General features: G+C 36.9%; 1 protein-coding gene across 1 annotated transcript in view; it reads left to right on the forward strand.

Moving 5' to 3' along the window:
• The window catches only part of LOC106876867 (A disintegrin and metalloproteinase with thrombospondin motifs 16), a 346,691-nt gene that overhangs the window by 295,838 nt on the left and 28,385 nt on the right, over window positions 1-22,468 (forward strand). Inside the window, exons 13-18 of the mRNA XM_014925608.2 lie at window positions 4,255-4,318; window positions 5,448-5,559; window positions 13,076-13,206; window positions 16,832-16,955; window positions 19,457-19,707; window positions 21,991-22,147. Coding sequence (XP_014781094.1) covers window positions 4,255-4,318; window positions 5,448-5,559; window positions 13,076-13,206; window positions 16,832-16,955; window positions 19,457-19,707; window positions 21,991-22,147 — 839 coding nt within the window. The remainder of the gene's footprint in view (window positions 1-4,254; window positions 4,319-5,447; window positions 5,560-13,075; window positions 13,207-16,831; window positions 16,956-19,456; window positions 19,708-21,990; window positions 22,148-22,468) is intronic.

Here is a 22,468-nt window from a genome sequence, read left to right on the forward strand (position 1 = left end):
CTAGAAACATACATTTATTAGTTAAAAAATTTAAGAACAAAAGTTTACAATACACTCTAGGATTTTATAAATTAAATTATCTTTCTCATATCTTCTCCACATAAATTTGCAAAGATATGAGTCAACCATGAAACATCGGCTTTTGTTTCCACTCTTTAAAGACGCCCATGTACTCTCAATTTGTCGAGTGTGAGTCCCATCTTTTGAGTTTATAAATTCAATGCTATGGTTCACAGTTTTGTGTTTGAAATCATAGACATCGATTTCTGAGATATGATTATAAGCTCGCCACAGGTCACTGAAGATAGTGGTTCCTGGAAGAACTTTGTGTCGTATGCAGTCCTTGTTTACACTCCTTGTGCGCGTGCGCAGCATCTTTGGTTACTATAGAAACAGAGTTCTTCGCAATCAGCAATGGAACACGTGGTGCTTCTTTGCTTACTATGCTAACAGAACTTCACGGTAATGTGTAAAATACTCGCTTCTGATTGGCTAAAATACCCATATTTTGCAAATTTTAAAGACTAATAACTTTTTAATTATGACTTTATAGGGAAAATGAATTTCCTTTTCATGATTAGTATATAAAACTTAATCCCTACACCAAATTTGAAAACAAGTGGAACAAAATTGTAGACGATGACGATAATCACAAAGATCCTAAACGTTTATATTTTTCATGTCTAAGCATGTTTATATATACACTGAGTAGTACAGCATATTTTCATTCACCGATACAAACATTTCCTTAAAGTGGTGAAATATCAGACACAATTCTTCATTTCATTGCTTCTATCGCAGTTTCTATTGTCTAAATTTCACATTAAGGATGCACCTATATCTATACTGAATAGGACACCATGTTAAAAATGAAGAAGCCCTGACACCACTTTCCTCATTTCATTCAACATAGTATTGTAACACCTCTTTCTCGTTCTATTAATCTAAGTCTCTCGAGATCAACGCTCATATTTACAGGTCACTCCAAACACTCTGCTTGAAGAATCAGTGACATCCGTTATCGTCCTGTCACTCAAGTTTTATATCACTGTGTACCTAACTGAAATATTATACTGTGTCTGTGGAACTTGGAGTTACGTGATAAGGAATTCATCTACTTCAAGAATTGAACGTGACTTAAAATAGATTAATTCCTTATCACGTGCTGTCATTAAGCTGAATTCTCATACATTTTTATCTTCAGAACTAAACTAATATGTTTACATGGACATAAATGATATTATTATATGTTATAAGCTCCAGTTTGAGATAGTGATGATAAACCAGCCCATTGACGGCGCTCTGAAACCTTATCTAACATTCTCTGTTATTCTATTGCCTCAAATTCAATACTACACTTTGTTCCTCATATTGTAACTGTACTATAACGATAAGATATATTTGTGTGTTACCAGTGTGATGATTTGGTTGAGTTGATGTCAATGAAAAGAACACAAATTCCGCTGAGGTTTTAAATCAAAAAGATATTTTTATTTTAGCAAACTATGTATATTGTCGTTACTACCAACGGAAAAGAAAAGACGTTTACAGCAAGTTAGATAGTTCTAAGTCGGTATAAGACGTTGCGGTCGAGTACGACAGTAGCCGTCGCTGTGTAGTTTAGCAGCGTCGTCGTTATCCACTGTCTTTACTGCAACTGACACTGCTCGTAGATGTCCAGTTTAAAGCGTGTGTCCCTGTTCAGCTAGCAGAGACAGTTCTATTTATAACCATTTCTTTAATAGAAAATGGTACCAAAAGATGGAATTTGTTTATGAGATCTTGTTTAACCAGATATTGGTGTGGTCAGTTCTTTAGTGACATCATTAATAATAGAGCGAATCGCGTTCGTGTTGTTTAGTTGCTTTTGCATCGGATATAGTTATTCGGGTTCCATTTCTAGGTGGTGATTTGGTTTCTAGCACTACCGAATATGCCTACTACCGTACTATTACATCTCTATGGCATATTTCGTATGTTACATAGTACTAACCAGATAGAATGTTCCTATGTATTTAAAATAACAAGGTCAGCTCAATAGATTTAAAGTTGCGATGTGAAATCACAAACTGTTAACTCAGACCGCAGCTTGCGACTGAGGATCCTTTCTGTTTGGCTGCCACTTTTCAGTTTCTTCAATTTCTGTTCCAGTTGGTTTCATATTTGGTGTAATGATGTAGCGTGGTAAGCTAACCATTGACATGAAATTCATTTCGTCATTAATCAATAAATAAAAAGTTAATAGTTTTTAAAGTTTGCAAATTTTGGGCAATTTTAGCCAATCGTAAGCCACAGACACATTCATGCCTATTTCCATAGTAACAGGCCAAACATGAGAACTTATTTGTTTGCGAGAAAGTACATGAGTTGACAAATGTATTCGACGTGAAACCACGTGCGTTGAAGTTGTGCTCTGCTGCTTGTACGCTGGTGGTGAGATGAGCTAAAAATAACAGCTAAATAGGCCTTGGATCACGCATCACCAGTTTTTTTTTTTTAGTGGGGCAAGGGGTTGCATAATCGTATGAATTCCCACATGTAGAATACAAATTCGCAAAAATTTTATGACAATTCCAAAAATTAAAAAAGCGGTTATATGTCGTGTGTATAGTAGAATTTGATTTATTTAGAGTTTCATATTAAAATAGTGCTATTTTTAGAATGGTGACAACTCATGCAGTCACGTATCTCCTGAGATTCAGTGTAGAAATTTACATCAATACACTAAATGTTAAAATTTTTTACTAAACTTTGAAATTTCTTCAGGTGCAGCCAAACAGAAAAGATCCGCCCATGAATCAAATTGAGATTCATGAAATTATAAAATTGAATATATTAAATGATATTACATTTATCTTGGATTTTCAAATATATAATAAACACACACGCGCATACACATACATACGAATAGTTCTCCTAAATGTTGTATTGTTTCAATCTGGATACTATGAAAACAAATAGCTTATTAAGAGTCTTTCCTTCTTACGGTGGAAGACTGGCCCTTCACAAAGTAACGGAAGTATAGTATCTAATATGTACTTGAAATATGAATTGAGCTGAATAAGATAATGCACCTTACATACAAAGACAAAAATACACGAATACAAGTGTGCATGCGTACGTGAAACAAGCAGAATATGTGTGTATGTGGTGTATACGTGTGAATATGCATGTAAGAGAGACTGAGAAAGAGAGAGAGAGACTGAGAAAGAGAGAGAGAGACAGACAGACAGGCAGACAGTGTGTGTGTGTGTGTATAAACCACATTAAGATATGATCTCAACACTCTAATCTAATAAAAACTCTGTTAATCAGATTGTAGTATTCCCTATAGTGCCTACTTAATATTTGGTGGACTGAACCTAATGAGAGTCGTGTCCCGACTATGGGTTGAACTGCAGATAGTATGACAGTTCAACTGTGACTCTAACTCCAAATCTGGTTCCTAACAATTACTTTGCCCATCTAGTACATTGAGTGAAATATTTACAATCAATTGGAATCACTTACAGTCGAGCAAAACATCTTATCAGTTGGTGGAGGTTTATGCAAGTTGAACGTGGAATGAGCTACGGCGTACCTGCCCGCCACCACTATTACTACTACCAAGCAATAAAGCATTTTTGCGGACTCTCCTCCCCGACTTTATGTCACCTACCAGATAGCTTTAACGAATGTAATTTTGATGCCACTGTCAACAGAGGTTAATAAAATTGTTCTCATTGTGTTGTTTCAATTTTATATCCAGTTACAGTGTAGTTTGTATTTTATATATGCGTCCACTCTGATTTAGCTGAGAAATGCACCGTTAATTACTGATTCTGTCATGACGTCGAAGGCTAGAATCGTTTATCCTGTGGTTCAATATTTCCGACATTACAAAACAAGTATTTTGTAACTCTTAATACTTTTTAAAATCTGAGTTGAAAACTTTATCTTGACGTAGTGATTCACCAGCCAATGACTTTGGTCGAACCCTAAATTTGTCATCGGAAACTGAGTATGCATTATATTACACGTACACTTAGTTGCTGGATTTATTATTTTATAAGTGTCCTCATTTGAAAAGTTCGTAACATTCTCAAGAAAATGTTAATAGTTAAGGACTTAATTCGAATTTCTGAGTTAAGAATCAACCTTTCATGTAAATACATCTAACATTTTGAGTTTTGTCCTTCTTAAAATAGAAGACAAAATAGAATTCGCGCTTATTTCGTATCTTTTAATAATTCAAATACTTTTATTTTCTTGTAGCCCTCAGTATGGAGGGCGGCCCTGCGAAGGAATTGCTAACATATCAATGATCTGCAATAAGAAGGTAAGTTGGAAAGACTTACACGCACATAGTCAATTTATATAGAATGATATTTTTTCTTTTTAGTAATTCATGTAATCCAGAAAATACTTAAGCCCTGGTCAGTCTCGAATAACTCTTTTGAAAATACAGGTAACGCCTAGATTGAAATAAAATTCACATTTATTAGACGATTTCACATACTAAAATCCTTGACAGAAACGAACGCTGATCGGCTGATTAAAACCAAAAAATACCTATGTCCATAAATTGAGCAAAATAAAAGATCGATTTCGTTTCTGTCTCTAAGCCAATCGGTGGGGCAGAGGGAGGCCAGTGCTCATCATTTTTGCAGGTTCTTTCATACAATGGTGAGATTGATACAGTTGAGTTTGAATATCCGCCGCAGATCGACATCTGTTGAAAGATGCAGGTGGGGAGGAAATTTTAAAAAGTATTGCCTTGGAGACGAATGACTGGGAGAAATGCTTAGTACAGATTTCTTTTAAGTGAGTTGCAGTAAAACAAATAGAACTAGTAGGCATCAGTGGAGAAATCCCATTACAGTAGCTATATATGAGGCACAGAAAAGAAACAGCCATTCTATGAAACAGAAGTTTGCTTCTGTCAAGGATTTTAGAATGGGTAAATAGCATCATCGTCTAATAGATGTAAGTTTTATTTTACTTTGGGTGTTACTTGTGTTCTCTAAAGAGTTAGACGAGACTGATCAGGTTTGAAGTGTCTTCTGGTTTAACAATGGGTTTTAAATATGAGGTCGGTATGAGGGATCATAAGAATTTGTGGAGTCTTGCATTTGTAGTGACTTCGAGGATTCTGAGGTTTATATATTTTCGCAGCTTCACTGAATTTACAGCGGATAAGTAGGTGATTTTTCCCACTGTAATATGTATATTTTTTTTTATTTATGCCCTCATTATTCCAAAGCATGATAAATGGCATTAAATAGAAGAAAATAACTTCAAATGGAATCCAGAATAAATATCTGATATTACTTCACCAGAAGCTTATCTTTGCGGTAACCACAACGCATAATAAATGTTTAATAGATATTTTTAAATGATTATAAGCGAGTCTGTTTGCATCACTAGGTATTACGTTAACATTTTTTCTTCTTTGCATCTTTCATCAGAAATGTCCACTGGGGCAAGAGAATGATTATGAAGCCGAATGCAAGACTTTCAACAAACGTTCTGTCAATGGCTGGTTCCTTGATTGGGAACCACAGCGGAAAATGTACAACCGTAAGTTGAATATAATGTTCTTTACATCTATCTTATCTTTATTAATATGCTGTTGCTCTATATTTCTCAAAAGTCACGAGGTTATTTAGCTACTAATAGAATACATAGTAGTTATATAATTTCACCTCCCTGTTTCCATGACCAGGAAACTTAACTATGGCTAACTCAGTGCACGTAACTTTGGCTTGTGCTATTATCAAGAGTTTTATTAAATTTTAATTTTGATTCCTGTACAAAGAAATTAGAGATCAAGATATTGTTAGTTTTTCATCGAAAATTCTTTAGATACTTTATATACAGATAAAAAAAATGTAATTTTCGACTGTGAGCTTTCAGATATAGGGTTGTCCTCAATTTATTGATCTCTCACTGAAGTAGGTCACACATTTACAAATGAACGGGACAGGAATGTATGATGTTCAGGTTGTTCAAAGTTACAGCAATATAAATGAAGAGAAGAAAATTGGCTTCAAATAGGAGTCAAATCTCGAGTTCTGTTTAACAAGGAAATTATATTTCAATCTATATCTAGAAGTGTCTTGCTTTTACACCTCTTTTAGATGTGTTGGCAGGCTCGTTAGAGCGTTGAATAGAATACCTCTCTCTATAAGTTCTGACTTTGCTGAGTTCAAATCCTGCCTAAGTCAACATTATCTTTCATCTTTTAGAGTATTGACAGAAAAAGAACCAATCCAGAGCGGTGGATTGGTAAAACTAATTGATTTGCGATATTTGTTCCTGTACTTTGCGTTCTGACTTAAAAAACAGCTATGGCCTACTTGAGTGGTAAACTTTATTCATTGCCCGGTTTAATGATACCATTGACGACTTGAGTACATTTAGCCGAAACTACTATATTGCAAGCCTTCGGGACAAGCCTCAAGCATGAGAATAACTGCTTTCCTCCCTCTTACCCACCAGTCAAGGACGCCCTGTAATGAGCCGTAGACATTGCTCCTCCCTCCTGATTAAAAGATAAAAAAGACAAATATGCTAAGGCAAAATAATGTTGAGTCAGTATGGAAAAATATAAACATTATAATCTCCATTTATCCTGCCTTAAATACTTAGATAACAAGAAAAGCACTCGGAGAGCGCAGACCTCCGCCAAACCAGCAGGAGCAGTACTACGACGACGACGACGACCACCACCACTACCACCATATTACAATCACCACCACAACTATCCTACCACTACCACCAACATCATCAGCAGCGTTGTCATTGCTTCTACTTCAACCACATACACCGCCATCAACGTTATCATGACGGTTACTTTGACATTCACTTTCACTACCACAACCTGTATAACCACTACAATACCACCATCACACATCTAACACTATCATCAACACCACTATTACCACCATCACCTCAGCATCACATATCACACCACTCCTGTTGCCATTATAACCACTGACACTATTTTATCCTCCTCCCATACTTATCTCGACCATCATCATCATCAACACTGTCTCTGCTTTCACCACAATCGCCGTCAAAAATACGATCACCACAATCAGTTTCTTACACATTATCCTATACTCATGGGACCGAGAATGTTGTAGATTTTTGATTTTTCTAATTTCGGAGTGCTTTATTAAAAAAAAAATGCATCTACAAAACAGAACAGTTTGAGGATAGAAACTAGGTCTAAACACAATAGCTTTTAGACATACTCTGGATATAGTTTTATATAAATCATTAATAATGTATTTTATACTTAAGACCATCAGAAATTTTAAGATATCAGCCTCTACCCACGTTGTCATGCTTTGATTCAAAGGTTACAGCATAGATTAGATTACTTAGATAAGTTTCGGCCGAAGTTGACTCAAGCCATGTCTAATTTAATAGCACCACCTAGAAGAGATACACAGTCAGCTCTGGGGAACCATAGCCCATTCAAGCAGAGGGTTATTGTTTTCAGAGACATATCTGGGTGTGGGTGGTTTATCTGGCATTTGTTGTGGGTAATCATCTAGGGATCGTTGGAATGCCGTGAAGTCACTTTCCTCCTTCATGTGTGTCTGGCACGATGTTGAAGAGAGCAGGGCCAATTGAGGTGAAATAGTTCTGTCATAGTGTTGTGATACGACACAAAAATTTTGTACTGGACGGATGGCACGGGGGCCAAGCCTCGGACGAATTTTAAAGATGGGCAATGTTGATGGAATATTTTCCAAATCATACAGATGATATAGAACTCACAGCGGTGGTGAAGGGAACAAAGCCTGAGCTTTTTGAGTCGATCCCAATAGTCAAGGCTTGTCATGTCATCCTCCGCAGACCTCCGCCAAGCAGATCATTTTAAGATAGATAAGCGAGTAAAATTACTAATAGAGAAACGAAAATAAACTCTGGAAACAGCAACGCCGCCATAGGTTACGTGCAAACGATGAACGTGTCTTCAAGGGAGATAATCAAAGAACATAACGTAACACTTCATGTAAAGTAAATATAACAAATGAAAAATCCTTCAAGAATCCATAAAAATTCCTGGATCACTACCAAAATTTCATCATCTGTTTCCTTGTGTTATTACCAACTTTTCCTGCAAGTTTCATCAAATACCGTTCACAACTTTTTGAGTTATTTTGCACACAGACCTCCTTGGCGGAGGTAATAAAAATAATTCGAATCACCGAAGGTGCTTCTATGCTACTGGCCGACCCACTAGAAACCATAGTAAAATATCACTTAATTACATGTTCTTGTCTTTTAAAAGGAATTACAGAGTCAATAAAGTAGTTCTAGATAGACAAAATGCAAGATAGTAACGACTACAACGACTCTTATCATAGTTATCTATACTCTGGCTTGATCTACAGTCAACAACGCTGATAACAAATAGCATTTCTACGTGAAAGTTTTGCACAAGAATCTTTGACATTCTTATAATTGCGGCTATAAAGAATATTATCCATTCTTAAATACATTGACAAGCTCAAAAGTCATTATTATCTACATGGACAAGGCGGCAAGCTGCTAGAATCTTTCAAGCGTCGGATAAAATGCCTCTTTACCGTTCTGTGTTCAAATTCCACTAACGTTAAAGTTGCCTTGCATCTCTCTGAAGGTCAATAACATAAGCACCCATCGCTAATTGTTTTACCGAATCAAACTCGCTTGCGAGTGGCGGCTGCAGACATTTTAGAAACTGTATTGTTAGAGGTTAAGTTTCTCAGTAATAAACAATACCTAGAGTAATGACGCCTTCTACTGGCAGTTCAGTGAGCATTGCATCGGTTCGTCAAGTTGTAGTTCTCTAAGTGATAATCTGATTCGAAAGCTTCAGTAGATTTAAAATTTTATCAAGCATAACATGGGAGTTCAAGTCCCGTCCATTTCAACCTTCTGAAATATATGAACTGAAATAACTTGGTTACATTCCAGTGACTAAATCCAAACTCTGCCATCCTCCCTTATATTTTATAAAGAATATATAATACATATATGTCCAAGCTCAAAGCATACTATTGAAACTAATGGCACAGACACAGCTGATGGGTTAAGAAATTCGTTTTTCAATGTTATAATAGTGTGGCACATTAGGCAAGTATATTCTAACTTAGTCTTGGGTCAACTCAAGCCATATCTGTGAAATTGTTTTGACAAAGACTGTGGAAGCGCAATAAAATGTTTTTTTTTTTTTTATCTGTAATTCAATGAGACAAATTTCTCCCATTCCATGTCTCTCTGAGAAACTTCTTTAACACTGCTTGTATCTGTGGAATACCAATCCTCATATGTGCCAATACTATGAGTAGGTATTTTAGCTGATGCGACTGAGACACTTATTGTGGAAAGCAACGGAGAACCTATTCATATCTACTACAGAAAATTAATAAATAGTACAAATTTCAAGCTTAATTTTTTTGTCCTGTTGTCGTTGTGTTGTTTATCCCCAAGTCAGCCCTGATAAAGTAAACTTTTGATCAGAGACTTCCCAGATATGACCATCTGTATTCTACCTTTATTTAGAGATAATGTTTCAAAGACTGGAAACTGTGTCATGTCTATTTATAATTACTGTTAGATGTAATTTCGCTGCTGTTTCTAGCAGGTTCAGTGACCGTATAGAGCAGTGTTTCTCAACCATTTTTTGCCTGAAACTCTCTTTCTTTCTGTCTTTCCTCCCCTCTTTTACTCTCTCTGCCTTTGTGTACGCGCGCACGTGTTTTGAAATTACTTTTCAGAATTGTCGCAAATTGCTATAAGTAGCGTAGTCAATTATATAGACTCAGTACAGTATTTAATGTTATCGACTCCTGAAGAATAAAATGCAAAGTCGACGATCCTCGGCAAATTTTCATTCAGAACGTAAAGCAATGTAACTAAATACCCCAAGGCATTTTGTGATAAGCTCTACTAATTCTACCATTTCACCACCGTTACATAATATAAATTTATAAACACTACACATTGAAATATATTTTAAGAACATTATCCTTTTTGAAAAGACATGTTTTTTTTTCTTACTCTCGACACGTCATTACCCGACCGAGAAACCATTTCTAGAATGGTATTTCCAAAAGGAAGGGTGTTGTTATATAAGCTGAGCAAAAGGAAGTGCAGATATATTAAATTTTCTTCTGTAAAAACATACCACTCTTCTCTCTTTCTCCCCATTACATGGCATTCGCTAAACATTGACAAAAACACAAACACGAGCACATACATACATATAATATATATATGCGTGTTTATATGTGTGAGTGTGGTGTGTGTGTGTGTGTGTGTGTGTGTGTGTGTGTGTGTGTGCGCGTATGTGTGTGTGTACACTCACACACATACATGCAAGTAGACTGTAAAGCAGCTTTATTTTCAAACATTATATTGAAGACACGATGGTGTGTCTTCAATACAGAATAAAATGTGTGAATTTCCGTTGATTTCAGCAATGAATATTTACAATTTTTCACTCAAATAAAACAACCTATCCATTCAATTAGTATGTAAGTGGCTGGTTAATGAACATACAGGTGATTCTCGGACACGTTCAGCTTGACACAATATATGTCAAAGCCGAACATTTGCATTATAACAAACATAGTCCAGCACAGAGGTTTCCAGACTACTTCTGTGTAGTGAAAATCATTCGTAGAGCTTAGTTAACTCAATAGTATGCTACCAGAAACAAACCCCACGACGCCACGCAGTGGGGGACATCCTAGACATTACGCTTGCGAGGTGAACTTGTAAATTATTCGGCCGTGTCTGTATCCGTTTCGAATACATACGAGTGCACAGACGCGCGCGCGCGCACACACACACACACACACACACACACACATACACGTACACACATACACACACACATACACACACATGCATTTACAGAGTGAGAGAGAGTAAGATAGAGTGAGTACATGAGAAGTATATCAACACAACCATTTTTGTCTCAAGAATTATGCCGATATTGTGGCGCATGTGTGTGTATGTGCGTGTGTGTGTGTGTGTGTGTGCGTGTGTGTGTGTGTGTGTGTGTGTGTGTGTCTGTCTGTCTGTCTGTTTGTCTGACTGTCTGTGCGTCTATGTATGTTCGTATGCATATATATGTGTTTGTGTTTGGCAACGGGTGCTGGTTTTTTTTTTATATCCCCGTAACATAGCTGCTGGGCGAAAGAGGGACCAATAGATTTAGTGTCAGACTTCAAAAATAAGTACTGGAGTAGATTTCTTCGACTAAACTCTGCAAGGCGTGCCCCAGTATTGCCACAGTTAAAATGACTGAAACAAGTAAATGATAAAAGCTAACACATAAAACGATATGTGTACACATACGCCGACATTCAAGCGTGTATAGGTTTTGCGTAGCATATATATTGGCGTGTGTGCGAATTCATGTATACTTCTTTCGTTTGGGTTCCTACTTGAATTCTTTCTATAAGAAAGGAGTTGATTTCTAACGAAGAAACAAAGCTCCATCGCTGGAATTTAAGAGAAAACAAACATAAATGTTACAAATGAAACTTTAGAAAAGACTGGCATATTTTTACTGCTCCGCTTACAGATTGTATTTCTAAAGTGAATGTTCGCTGAAAACCCTATCTTTCCTTGAAACTTAAACGTTCGTTAATGGTCACCATTAATTATTCGTGTATGTGTATGCTTGTATGTATGTATGTATGTATGTATGTATGTATGTATGTATGTATGTATGTACGTACGTATTTGTGTGTGCGTGTATTCGTACTAGTGAGTGGATACTCAAAGTGGCACTCAACACATTTTGTAGGAGCTGCATATGTTATCTTATAACAGTTTATTTTGGCTTCGCGGAACTTAAATCATAGCTGACTCTTCAAACGAGCCTAACTCGACTGGTTCAGTTCTACGAACCTGACAAATTAGATTCGTTTGATGGGCCAACGAAAATTTAAGTTGTATGGAACCGAATCAAATTGTTTTTTTAACAACAGGCGGTTATATATGGCATCAAAACATTTATTAAGTTACGTAAGCATAGATATACTTAAAAAAAACAAGATGTTACAGAAATTAAATGACTGTTTCGTGCAATAATGTGCAAAAATTGATATTAATACATCAGTATGGTTCATATTGGTAATTGTAGCGTTCTAAGCGTTTCCATAATGAATAGTTTCTTATGGAGACGCATATTACGTTACAATTACCAAAATGTATTGTTATAGAAATAAGCAAAACAGCAAATAAAAAGCGAAGTACTTTTTGAGAATTCACCTACGATGCACCACTAGTGTTTGTACAACACATCATCTGCGACATACTTGTGAATGATGAGTGGAGACAATGGCTCAGGATAAATAAAACGTACTGTGAATTCAATTTTCTTTCTCTCATATTTTCTGTAAACTCTACGGACACAATGGAATTCTCGAAGTAAAAAATAAGTCCTGGGTGCAATTTGTTCGACTTGAAAAAAAACCTTCACGGCAGTTCTCCAGCATTGCCGCAGTCAAATGACTCAAACAAGTAAAAGAGTATATGTTTTTTTTATACATGTGTACGTACATTGTACATACGTATGTATGTATGTATGTATGTATGTATGTATGTATGTCTCTTCTATTTTTTAATTATTATAAATCTTCCACTGAGGAGGGATCCGGTTTCCAACAATGATACAAGGCTCCATTTTTGGGATGTAGTTAACACAGACAAATTCACATTTGGAACTTGAGAGAAGTGTTGCATATTTTTACTGTTCCATTACTGATTGCACGTGTAATGTACGAACTAGCTGGACGATTTCTCTTTCTGAAAATCCCAGTGTATGTTTGTATGGATGTATGTATGTATGTATGTATGTATGTATGTGTGTATGTACGTATATATGTACGTATGTGTGTAAGTTCGCATGTACGTATATATGTACGTATGTTGTATGTTGATCCAGTTACCTAGTCTTGTTTTAAATCTGGATTATACTGGTGCCCCATGAATTGGATTCAGTTGAGATCTACTGAATCCAATTCCTCAATACTCTAGACTTTCGAGAATCATTCATTTCAGTTTCTCTATTTTACAGCTCGGGAACCATGCAAACTTTACTGCATGGCTGTTGCATACAACTATAGATTTACAGTAACGCATCAAGCTGGAGATGGCATGAAATGTAAAAATACGGGTAACGCTGTATGCATTCGAGGAAAATGCAAGGTAAGTTTTGATACACACACAATATGTGTGCATGTACGTATGCATGCATGTATGAATGTATGTATGTATGTATGTATGTATGTATGTATGCATGTATGCATGTATATAATATATACATGCGTGGTTGTGTGGTAAGCAGCTTGCTTCCCAATCACCTTCTTCCAGGTTCATTTCCCTTGCGTGGCACCTTGGGCAAGTGCCTTCTACAATGACCTTCAGAGTAGACTTAGTAGACGGAAACTGATAGAAGCCCATCGTACGCACGCGCGCACGCACACACGTGCATACATACATATATACATACATGCATACATACATACATACATACATACATACATACGAAGGAGAAAGCTAATTCAAAGCCATTGCTGGTACTGTAAAACTTTCCAGAAGTTAATCATTTAAGTATATATACGACTATGTCGAGACATGCAACTATATGCATGAAAATATATGCATAAAACAAAACATACCAATATGCATATGCACTGACTCCAAATACTGCACATACACATGCAAAAATACTCGGTTAATATTGGTGAAACTCCAATGAAGGAATCTTGAGCCGAGGTTAGAAACTGGCGTTTTCTTTATTTGAAAGAATTCTTGAAATAAAACTGAATAATGACACATATACACACCTACATACTTACATACATACATACATACACACACATACACACATACATACGTATATGCATACATACACACACATACATACATACACACGTCTACTCATACACGGTTACTTGTCTATCGGATGGGTCAAAGTTCTAATGTAAAAAGCCTTGTTTCTGGGTTGAAACCGGCTCATTCTAGATAGATAGGAAATTTGAGAAATAATAATGCTCACAATTACGTACATACATCTACACCCCCGACTCACACAAGCAGATAAACCATCCATCATGTGTATATTTAGTATTTTGTTACTTAAGTTTCGTATTTCCTTGTGATACGAACATTGACGGGGTAGTGGTGGGCAACGTGTGCTAAAACAACAAACAATAATGAAATTCTTCGAATTTCACTGAAAATATCTGCATTAACCGCTGATTAATGTTCCCAATATCACTTTATTGACCGTCAATCTATGAAGCATCACGAATATTGTAAAGAATTCAAACTCTTGTAGACATTTTTCTTCCTTCCTCCTATTATTTCATTCCTTTCTATATCTCATTCCCTTCTTTCTTTGTTTCTTTCATACATTTCTTTTTTTCTTTTCCGTTTTCTTCTTCATTTTCGTATTTCCTTTCATTTTTTTTTTGTTCCATTCCTTTTTATTCTTCTGTAACATACCATCCCTCATTTTTCTCTCTACTTTACCTATTTTCTCTCTCTTTTTCTGTCTGTCTTTCTTTCTCCATTCATTAATCTTCTTACTAAAAGAATATAAAAGCAAACAGATGCATCATTTTAAACAATAATCTCGCAGGTGGTCCATCGTACAAACAACAATGAAATTGATCGCAACCGTTTTCACCAATAACAAACACGAAGACACAAAACCTAATAATTATCGTGTAAGGCTCACGATCATTAGATTGCGGTTTCGTTATCAGACTGGGTTGTAAGATTGAACAACGCACAGCATTTCACGTTGCTTCAGTCGACTCAGCTGGAAATGAATGTCAACGCCGGTTTGAGTTAACCTGCACCTGACTGGAGTCTCGTCCTGAGGGATCAGAAACGGTAGAACATTTGAAACTTTGATGGACAAAAGAATGTACTTTGTTGGTCACACAGTTTTTGAGAAATGAGTTATCAGTGGAATTGATGCAGGAACCAACGGTTACATATAGAACAACAAAAACGTTATTATCCGTATTGAACAACAATGCTCATGAAAGAACAATTCATTCCAATACTTGGTTATTATCACATGATGGAAGCTAGCTAGTTCTCCTTATGCATTTATATAATCATCAAATAGCCACACTTGGTCGAACTGCTGGTAATATTATGACAATATTATTTAAGGCTTAGCGGCATTTCTTTCGACTTTGTGTTCTGATTTCAAAGGCGTCGGAGTCGACTTCGCCTTTCTCCTTTCGGGGTCGATAAAATAGGTACAGGTTGAGCACTAGAGTCGATGTAATCGACTTACTCCTCCCCTAAAATTGCTGGCCTTGTGCCAAAATTTGAAACCAGTATTATGACAAAATTCTTTAAGGCAGCAATCTGGCAGAATCGTTAACACCTCGTGAGAAATGCTTAGCAGTATTTCTTCCGTCTTTACATTCTGATTTCAAAGACCATCGGAATCGACTTTACCTTTCATCCTTTCAGGGTCGATAAAATAATTACCAGTTGAGCACTAGAGGACGATGTAATCGACTTACCCTTCCCTAAAATTGCTGGTCTTGTGCCAAAATTTGAACCCAATATTATGACAATATTCAACCCACATTTCTCGTTAGTATCCAACTCAACATTATTTCATTTGTATTATCCTTATTGATTACTTTAACATTACAATGAATGCACGTGACTTAGTGGTTTGGGCATTCAGCTCACGATCGTAACGTTATGAGTTCAATTCCCAGCGACGCGTTGTGTCCTTGAGCAAGACACTTTACTTCACCTCGCTCCAGTCCACTCAGCTGGCAAAAATAAGTAGTACCTGTATTTCAAAGGGCCAGCCTTGTCACAGTCTATGTCACGCTGAATCTCCCCTGAGAACTACGTTAAGGGTACACGTGTCTGTGGAGTGCTCAGCCACTTGCACGTTAATTTCAGGAGCAAGCTGTTCCGTTGATCGTATCAGCTGGGACCCGTGTGTGTATGTGTGTGTGTGTGTGTGTGTGTGTGTGTGTGTGTGTGTGTGTATGTATGTGTCGTCATTATATTCGAATGTGAGAAATTCACAAACAATCTGAATTCGAAATCAGATTTTATAGAGACAAGTCTACATATTAATTTCAAATTTTGGTACAATGCCAGCAATTTGGAGGGGGAGGCAATAAATCGACTACATCGACCTCAGTACTCAACTGGTACTTATTTTATCGACCCTGAAAGATGAAAGACAAAGTCGGTCTCGGCGGTATTTGAACTCAGTACATAAGAATTTTCGCCGGCATACTAACGATTTTGTCAGCTTGCCGCTCTAAGACGACATATTGCAACGTATTTAAGCTGCTTTAATTATCATCCATTGTGTAATCATCAATAAAGTTGGCGGTTATGGTAGATCATCAACGGGAGTTGATACTCTAAGCAATTAACACCAGCCAACAAGCTACAGGTAGCTGTCTGTATTGTTTGGGATTTTACTACACCGTTTTCAAATATACTGAAAGTGTACAATTCTTCGAAGTGCCATTTTATGTTTGGTGTTTCTATGCTTGAGTGTGTGTGTGGTCCTGCAGCTCGAGCATTATGATTATATTCATTTTACTTTTATAATCAGAAGACAAAATGCCCTATATTAGTTAGTTATGTATTCTTTATGTTCTAAATTCAAATATTTCCGAGGTAGTTTCTTGCTTTTAATCTTTGCTCGGTGGATAAAATAATGACCAGTTAGTACATTACTCGATATATAATTGACCATACTTTCCCTGCAAACTTGATGGTCTTATGTCTATATTTAAAATGATAATACTCATTGTTATTGTAGGATGTCGGCTGCGATGGAGTAATCGACTCAAATGCCTCAAATGACATTTGTGGAGTATGCAAGGGGTATAACTCTACTTGTCATTTTGTTCGAGACACTTATTCTGCACAGTCACCGACGTCCGGTAAGATAATTTATATTGTTATTTATTTCTTTATTCATTGTTGTCCGCGTGTATTGTTGAATCATCCCCATTATTCCCGCTATTAAACGCATACACGTTTGTGAGTGTAATACATATAGAGACATGGTAGTGATTCTAAGATTTCTAAAATATGATGTATCAAATGATGTTGATTGCGCCGCTGATATTCAACTGAAGTGTTATTCGTAGAATAAAGTATTTGGTATACAGATCTCTTATTGTTGCTTCTTACAATAGTTTATTCAACGGATTAAATATGAGTAGAGTTCTATGAAAGATGCTATTCTTTTTCAATCGCTATATGCCTCTTTGGAACTCAAATATTGGTTGCGTATTTCCGAAGATTTTCTTGCCGGTAGTGTTAGCCTCAACCGGCAACAGATCCTCATACACTTCGTAGCTCGTGAAATATTCGAATTTAACGGAGATTGTGGTAATTGCAGAGACTCGATAAATTGCCGAGAGGATATCTAAACGAAACCAATGAACGAAGTTTGTAGAACATCAGTTTGTAACTCGCAAAGAAGAGTCAGCCTAATCCCCAAATCAAATTTTCAACCTTTAAAAGTCCTGGGTGAGAAATGCGACCTTGAAGTGGTTTTGTCTGAATTATATGCGAAAATTTCGATAATGCTTTTATTTCCAGAATAATGTCGAAATGTATAAGATTCAAACTACTCAAAAATAAACACTTCATTTGTAAATAGCTGTAACAAAAGCCAAAGCATTGTATGCAGCTCTTAAGAATATTGTAATTTATAATGAAGATATCCACCTAAGCACTTTTACTCGGTGTCTCTTTGTGTAAAGTACAGAAATGACCGTAGGAAGTGTCCAGCAAGTGATATTATATGTCGCAAGTTTGAGGAAAAAATCGTTAATGAACCTGCAGGGCGCCACTCAACTGTCCTGACCTGCAAAAACAGCACAACAGCAAGTTCACACACAAACACACACATACGCACGCATGCACGCACGTACGCGCGCATACAAGCAAAATGAGTTGTCATTTTGTTGCCACAAACGTTTCTCTCTGTTGGTTAATTTTGAGAACAAAATCGGAATTTGGCCAAATATCTAGAGAGACACGTCTATAATACAATTGTCTTCCAAATTATGTGTTTGACTCTTTCGTCTTGTCCATTTCCTCGGGACTCCTAGCGAGTGATTCTGCTTTGCTCAATTTATTGTATTAGGAAATCTAACACTTTTTTATAGACATCATTAATCTACTCGAACACTGTTGACAGTGCTACTAGTTCTGACGTGAGAAAATAGCTAGTAGATAGAAATCACGTGATAAGGGGTGTTCCGGTGCTCATAGCTGACGATTTTCGTCTGCTACGATCTATGTGTGTGCTTATATGTATCCTGAGATATTCTCGCAACACAGTATTTGGTGTTTGGTGTCCTAACAAGACATTCATGTTAAGTTGGATTGTCATATATATATATATATATATATATATATATATATATATATATATATATATATATATATAATATATAAGATTGCCATATATATATATGTGTATATAAATATATTGCCATACATACATACATACATACATATATCATCGCCTCACCCACCGTTGGACGAGGTATGAGGGTTCTGTAATTTATTGCTGAACCACCGCACAGTTGATTTGTTTATAGTGATCAAATGTTTGTTTTTTATTCATATAAGCTCATTCCCTCCATCAAAGCGACATTACCTGTACAGGTACACGACATGCCACATGTTAGATCACGAAATGATCGCAGAACAACGTGAAATGAAGTGCTTTGCTCAAGAGCATAACGCAACGCCCGTTCTGGGAATCGAAACCACGATCTCACAATCGTGAGTGTAACACCCTAACCACAAAGTCATGCACCTTCACACACACACACACACACACACACACACACACACACACACACACACACACACACACAGGTGTTTGTGTTTGTGTGTGTATATATATATATATATGTGTGTGTGTGTGTGTGATGTTAACAGTTTTTGCGTGTTTAGCTAATTCGTGTTTCTCATGTTGTAATTGTTGTTTCAGTTTCAACACACGGTCACAGATCAAATCCCTTTCCGGGCAAGTACATCTCGTGGTTTAGTTATTGGGGTATTCAGCTTACGATCGTAAGGTCGTGAGTTCGAAAACCAGCGGCGCATTGTGTCCTTGAGAAAGACACTTTATTTCACGTTGTTCCAGTTCACTCAGCTGGCAAAAATAAGTTGTACCTGTAATTCAAAGGTTCAGCCTTGTCACACTCTGTTTCAGGCTGAATCTTCCTGAGGGCTACGTTAAGGGTACATGTGTTTGTTGAGTACCAGCCACTTGCACGTTAATTTCACGATCAGGCTTTTCCGTGGATCCAATCAACTGGAAACTTCATCACCGAGCGAGTGTCAGTTTATATATATATACATATATGATTTGATTTTCGATCCATTTTTTAAACTAATTTATTCATTTTTACAGGTTACTTCCCAGTTGTTGTTCTGCCAAAAAATGCACGAAATATAAAGGTGAGAGAGGAGAGTACATCAGCAAATTATATAGCCATACGTAATGTGTTTGGAGAGTATTACCTGAATGGAAACAATCGTGTAGCATGGTCAGGTATTTATTCGTTAGGAAAACATTCCACTCGCTTTCTTTATTGGCGTCCATATAACAGACCAGAAACTTTAGAAGCAGCTGGACCTCTTGAAGAAGATATTGTACTTGAGGTAATTATAATATATCTGAAAGGTAAACTAGTCTCCTCCTCTCCGTCCGGCGGAATTCAAATTCAGAATGTAAAGCGACACAATCAAATACATTGGGGCATTTTGCCTTCGTGCTTATGTAAATCATGTTCCTCAATAACGGCTGAAAATAGATAACATGGTGACATTTAAGTACTTGGGTAGAGACTTCTAAAAAAAGTATTGGCTTTGGGCTCATTTTAGAAGTCGTTACAACAACACCACGAACAACAGTAACAACAACAACAACTACTACTACTACTACTACCGCTACTGCTGCTGCTGCAGCATCCGAACCAGCAGTGTAAAGGAGTCGATAATATAAGTACTAATGAAGTACTAGAGTCGATAAAATAGACTGTTGCCCCAAATTTCTGGCGGATTGGCAGTATCGTTTGAGTATCGGACAAAATACTAAACAAAACCCCGCCAAGATCAATTTTGCCTTCTGAGGTAGATAAATTAACGTATCAGTCACGTACTAAGGTCGATGTTAACAACTAACTCCTCGCCTCAGAATTGTTGGTTTTGTGCCTAAATTAGAAGCCGTTATTGAGGAACATGATTTACATAAGCACGAAGGCAACATGCCCTAAAGTATTTGATTGCGTTGCTTTACATTCTGAATTCGAATTCCGCCGAGGGAGGGGAGGGGGCTAGTTTACCTTTCATTGTTCTTGGATCAATAAAATTAGTACCACTCAAATACTGTTAAATTATTAAAGACTGAAATGTTCAAATTACGCCGAGGTCGACTTTGCCTTTCATTCTTTTGGAGTCGATAAGAAAGTACCAGTCAAGTAATCGACTGGCCGCCTCCCTTCAAAATTTCTGGCCTTATGTCAAAATTAGAGAGAATTATCAAAGACTGGAATTTGGGTTCCTTTTGTGTTACGTCCCCTGTAAATATATATTTCTCCAATTAGGGTTTGTAATCAAAACCGTATTTTTCATTTTGCTTGGGCAGTCCTTAATTCATTTATTAAGTTCACTCATGTCCTGACAGTATCCCTTCTTTTACCCTTAAGCAATGCGTCCCAGAGGAAACCCCTTATTTACCAAACTGTTCAGTCTTTTATTAAAGTGATATACTTCGATCTTTTGAAACACGCTAGTCCCTACATGACTTCTTCCTCCCATACGTGAACGATGTATCTGCCTTCACCTTAAACAAAACCCAGGCAAATAATACAAACCTTCGTTCCTCCCAAAACTTTTATGCCCAGAAGTCATCCATTGCAACATCTGCGCAAACTCCATAAACAGAGAATTCATAAACATCCTCCGATAAGGTCATTGTGATGTTGTTTACTTCAGCATAAAAGTTCACATTCACAGCACACTCAGGCATACATTATCACACCTCAGACTTGCTTAAACAAGAGCAAGCGTCCAGTAATAACTTCGAATGTTAAACTTAACTATCTCGGATGATCCTTCTTAGTGAAAAAATATATGCTTAACGAGACACGTTGACGGTTCGCACATCTGGAACGTAGCTGATGCTATACACATATACATTTCAGACCACATCCAAGTAAAGGCCACAAACACACTTCAGTCTCTGATCGAGAGACGCACTATATTCCCTCTCTGTCTTTTCTTCTATTACTGAAATGGCCATTGCTCCTCAGAGCAGTCCGATTTCATGCCAATTCCACTCAAGCATTCTCCATTCACTAGTCTTTCCTTCCCTCATCTCCCATATTGTGATCAAAATCCAGTTACTTCACTAACCGCCATGCCCACTCTTTTCTTTCCAAAATGTCGGCTCTTTGGAAATTCATCCTTGCACGTTTTTGTTTTTCTTTCTTTGTCTTTTGAAATCGTCGACTCACCAGAATGTTAATGGCATCAGACTCTCCGTTTGCTGAAGGCCTGCCTAGGTATGGGTTCAGCCGTTTCCTTTATGCCAAACTAATAAACTAAAACACAGCCTCGCGTTGACCAATACCTTGTAGACAGAGTTTAGTAGACGGAAACTAGGCGCGTACGTATGTGTGCGCGTGTGTGTCTCTATGTCTGTGTTTATGTTAACCCTTATTAACCGATGTTATGTTTTACATAGTTTCCTTTTACATTACGGTAACTAACAGATAGATAGAAACCGATAAAATAAACTTAGGACTGGAAAAAGTACCAGGGTCGATACTAAGAATTCATGAAAGTGGTATACCAGTCGAAACAAGAAAAAGATTATGTATATATTTGTTTGAAACCTTAGCATTTAATGAAGTTTCTCTTTTGCTTTTCTTATTCGTGCAGATTCTAGCTCAAGGGCACAATCCAGGATTACATTATGAATATATCGTACCTAAAACGGCTAAGGAAATGCATGAGTCCAGAACGAAAAAAGCGGTCAACTCTCGAAGATTTAACTGGGCTGTGAAAGTATCGTCTTGTACAAAATCCTGTGCGGGAGGTAAAATACACAACAATAAGTTCTTTTCACTGAATGTGCTATCTTTTATGTAACTGTCCCTTACATGTTGACATTAGTGTATTAGTATCTTTTATTGGCACTAGGTCATATATTTCCTAAAGTAATGCTATAAACTATTCATTTGACCCCAACAAGAGATTAGAAGAGGTAAAAGGCCAAGTCAACTGCATATATGAATACACATACGCGCGCACACTCACTCATACTTATATACATGTATGTATATATGTACGTGCGTGTATATATGCAGGTATACGTATGTATGTATGAACGTATGTACTTGTGCGTATATGTGTGCAA

The sequence above is a fragment of the Octopus bimaculoides genome, chromosome 1 (genome assembly GCF_001194135.2).
Source record: "Octopus bimaculoides isolate UCB-OBI-ISO-001 chromosome 1, ASM119413v2, whole genome shotgun sequence".
NCBI lineage: Eukaryota > Metazoa > Mollusca > Cephalopoda > Octopoda > Octopodidae > Octopus > Octopus bimaculoides.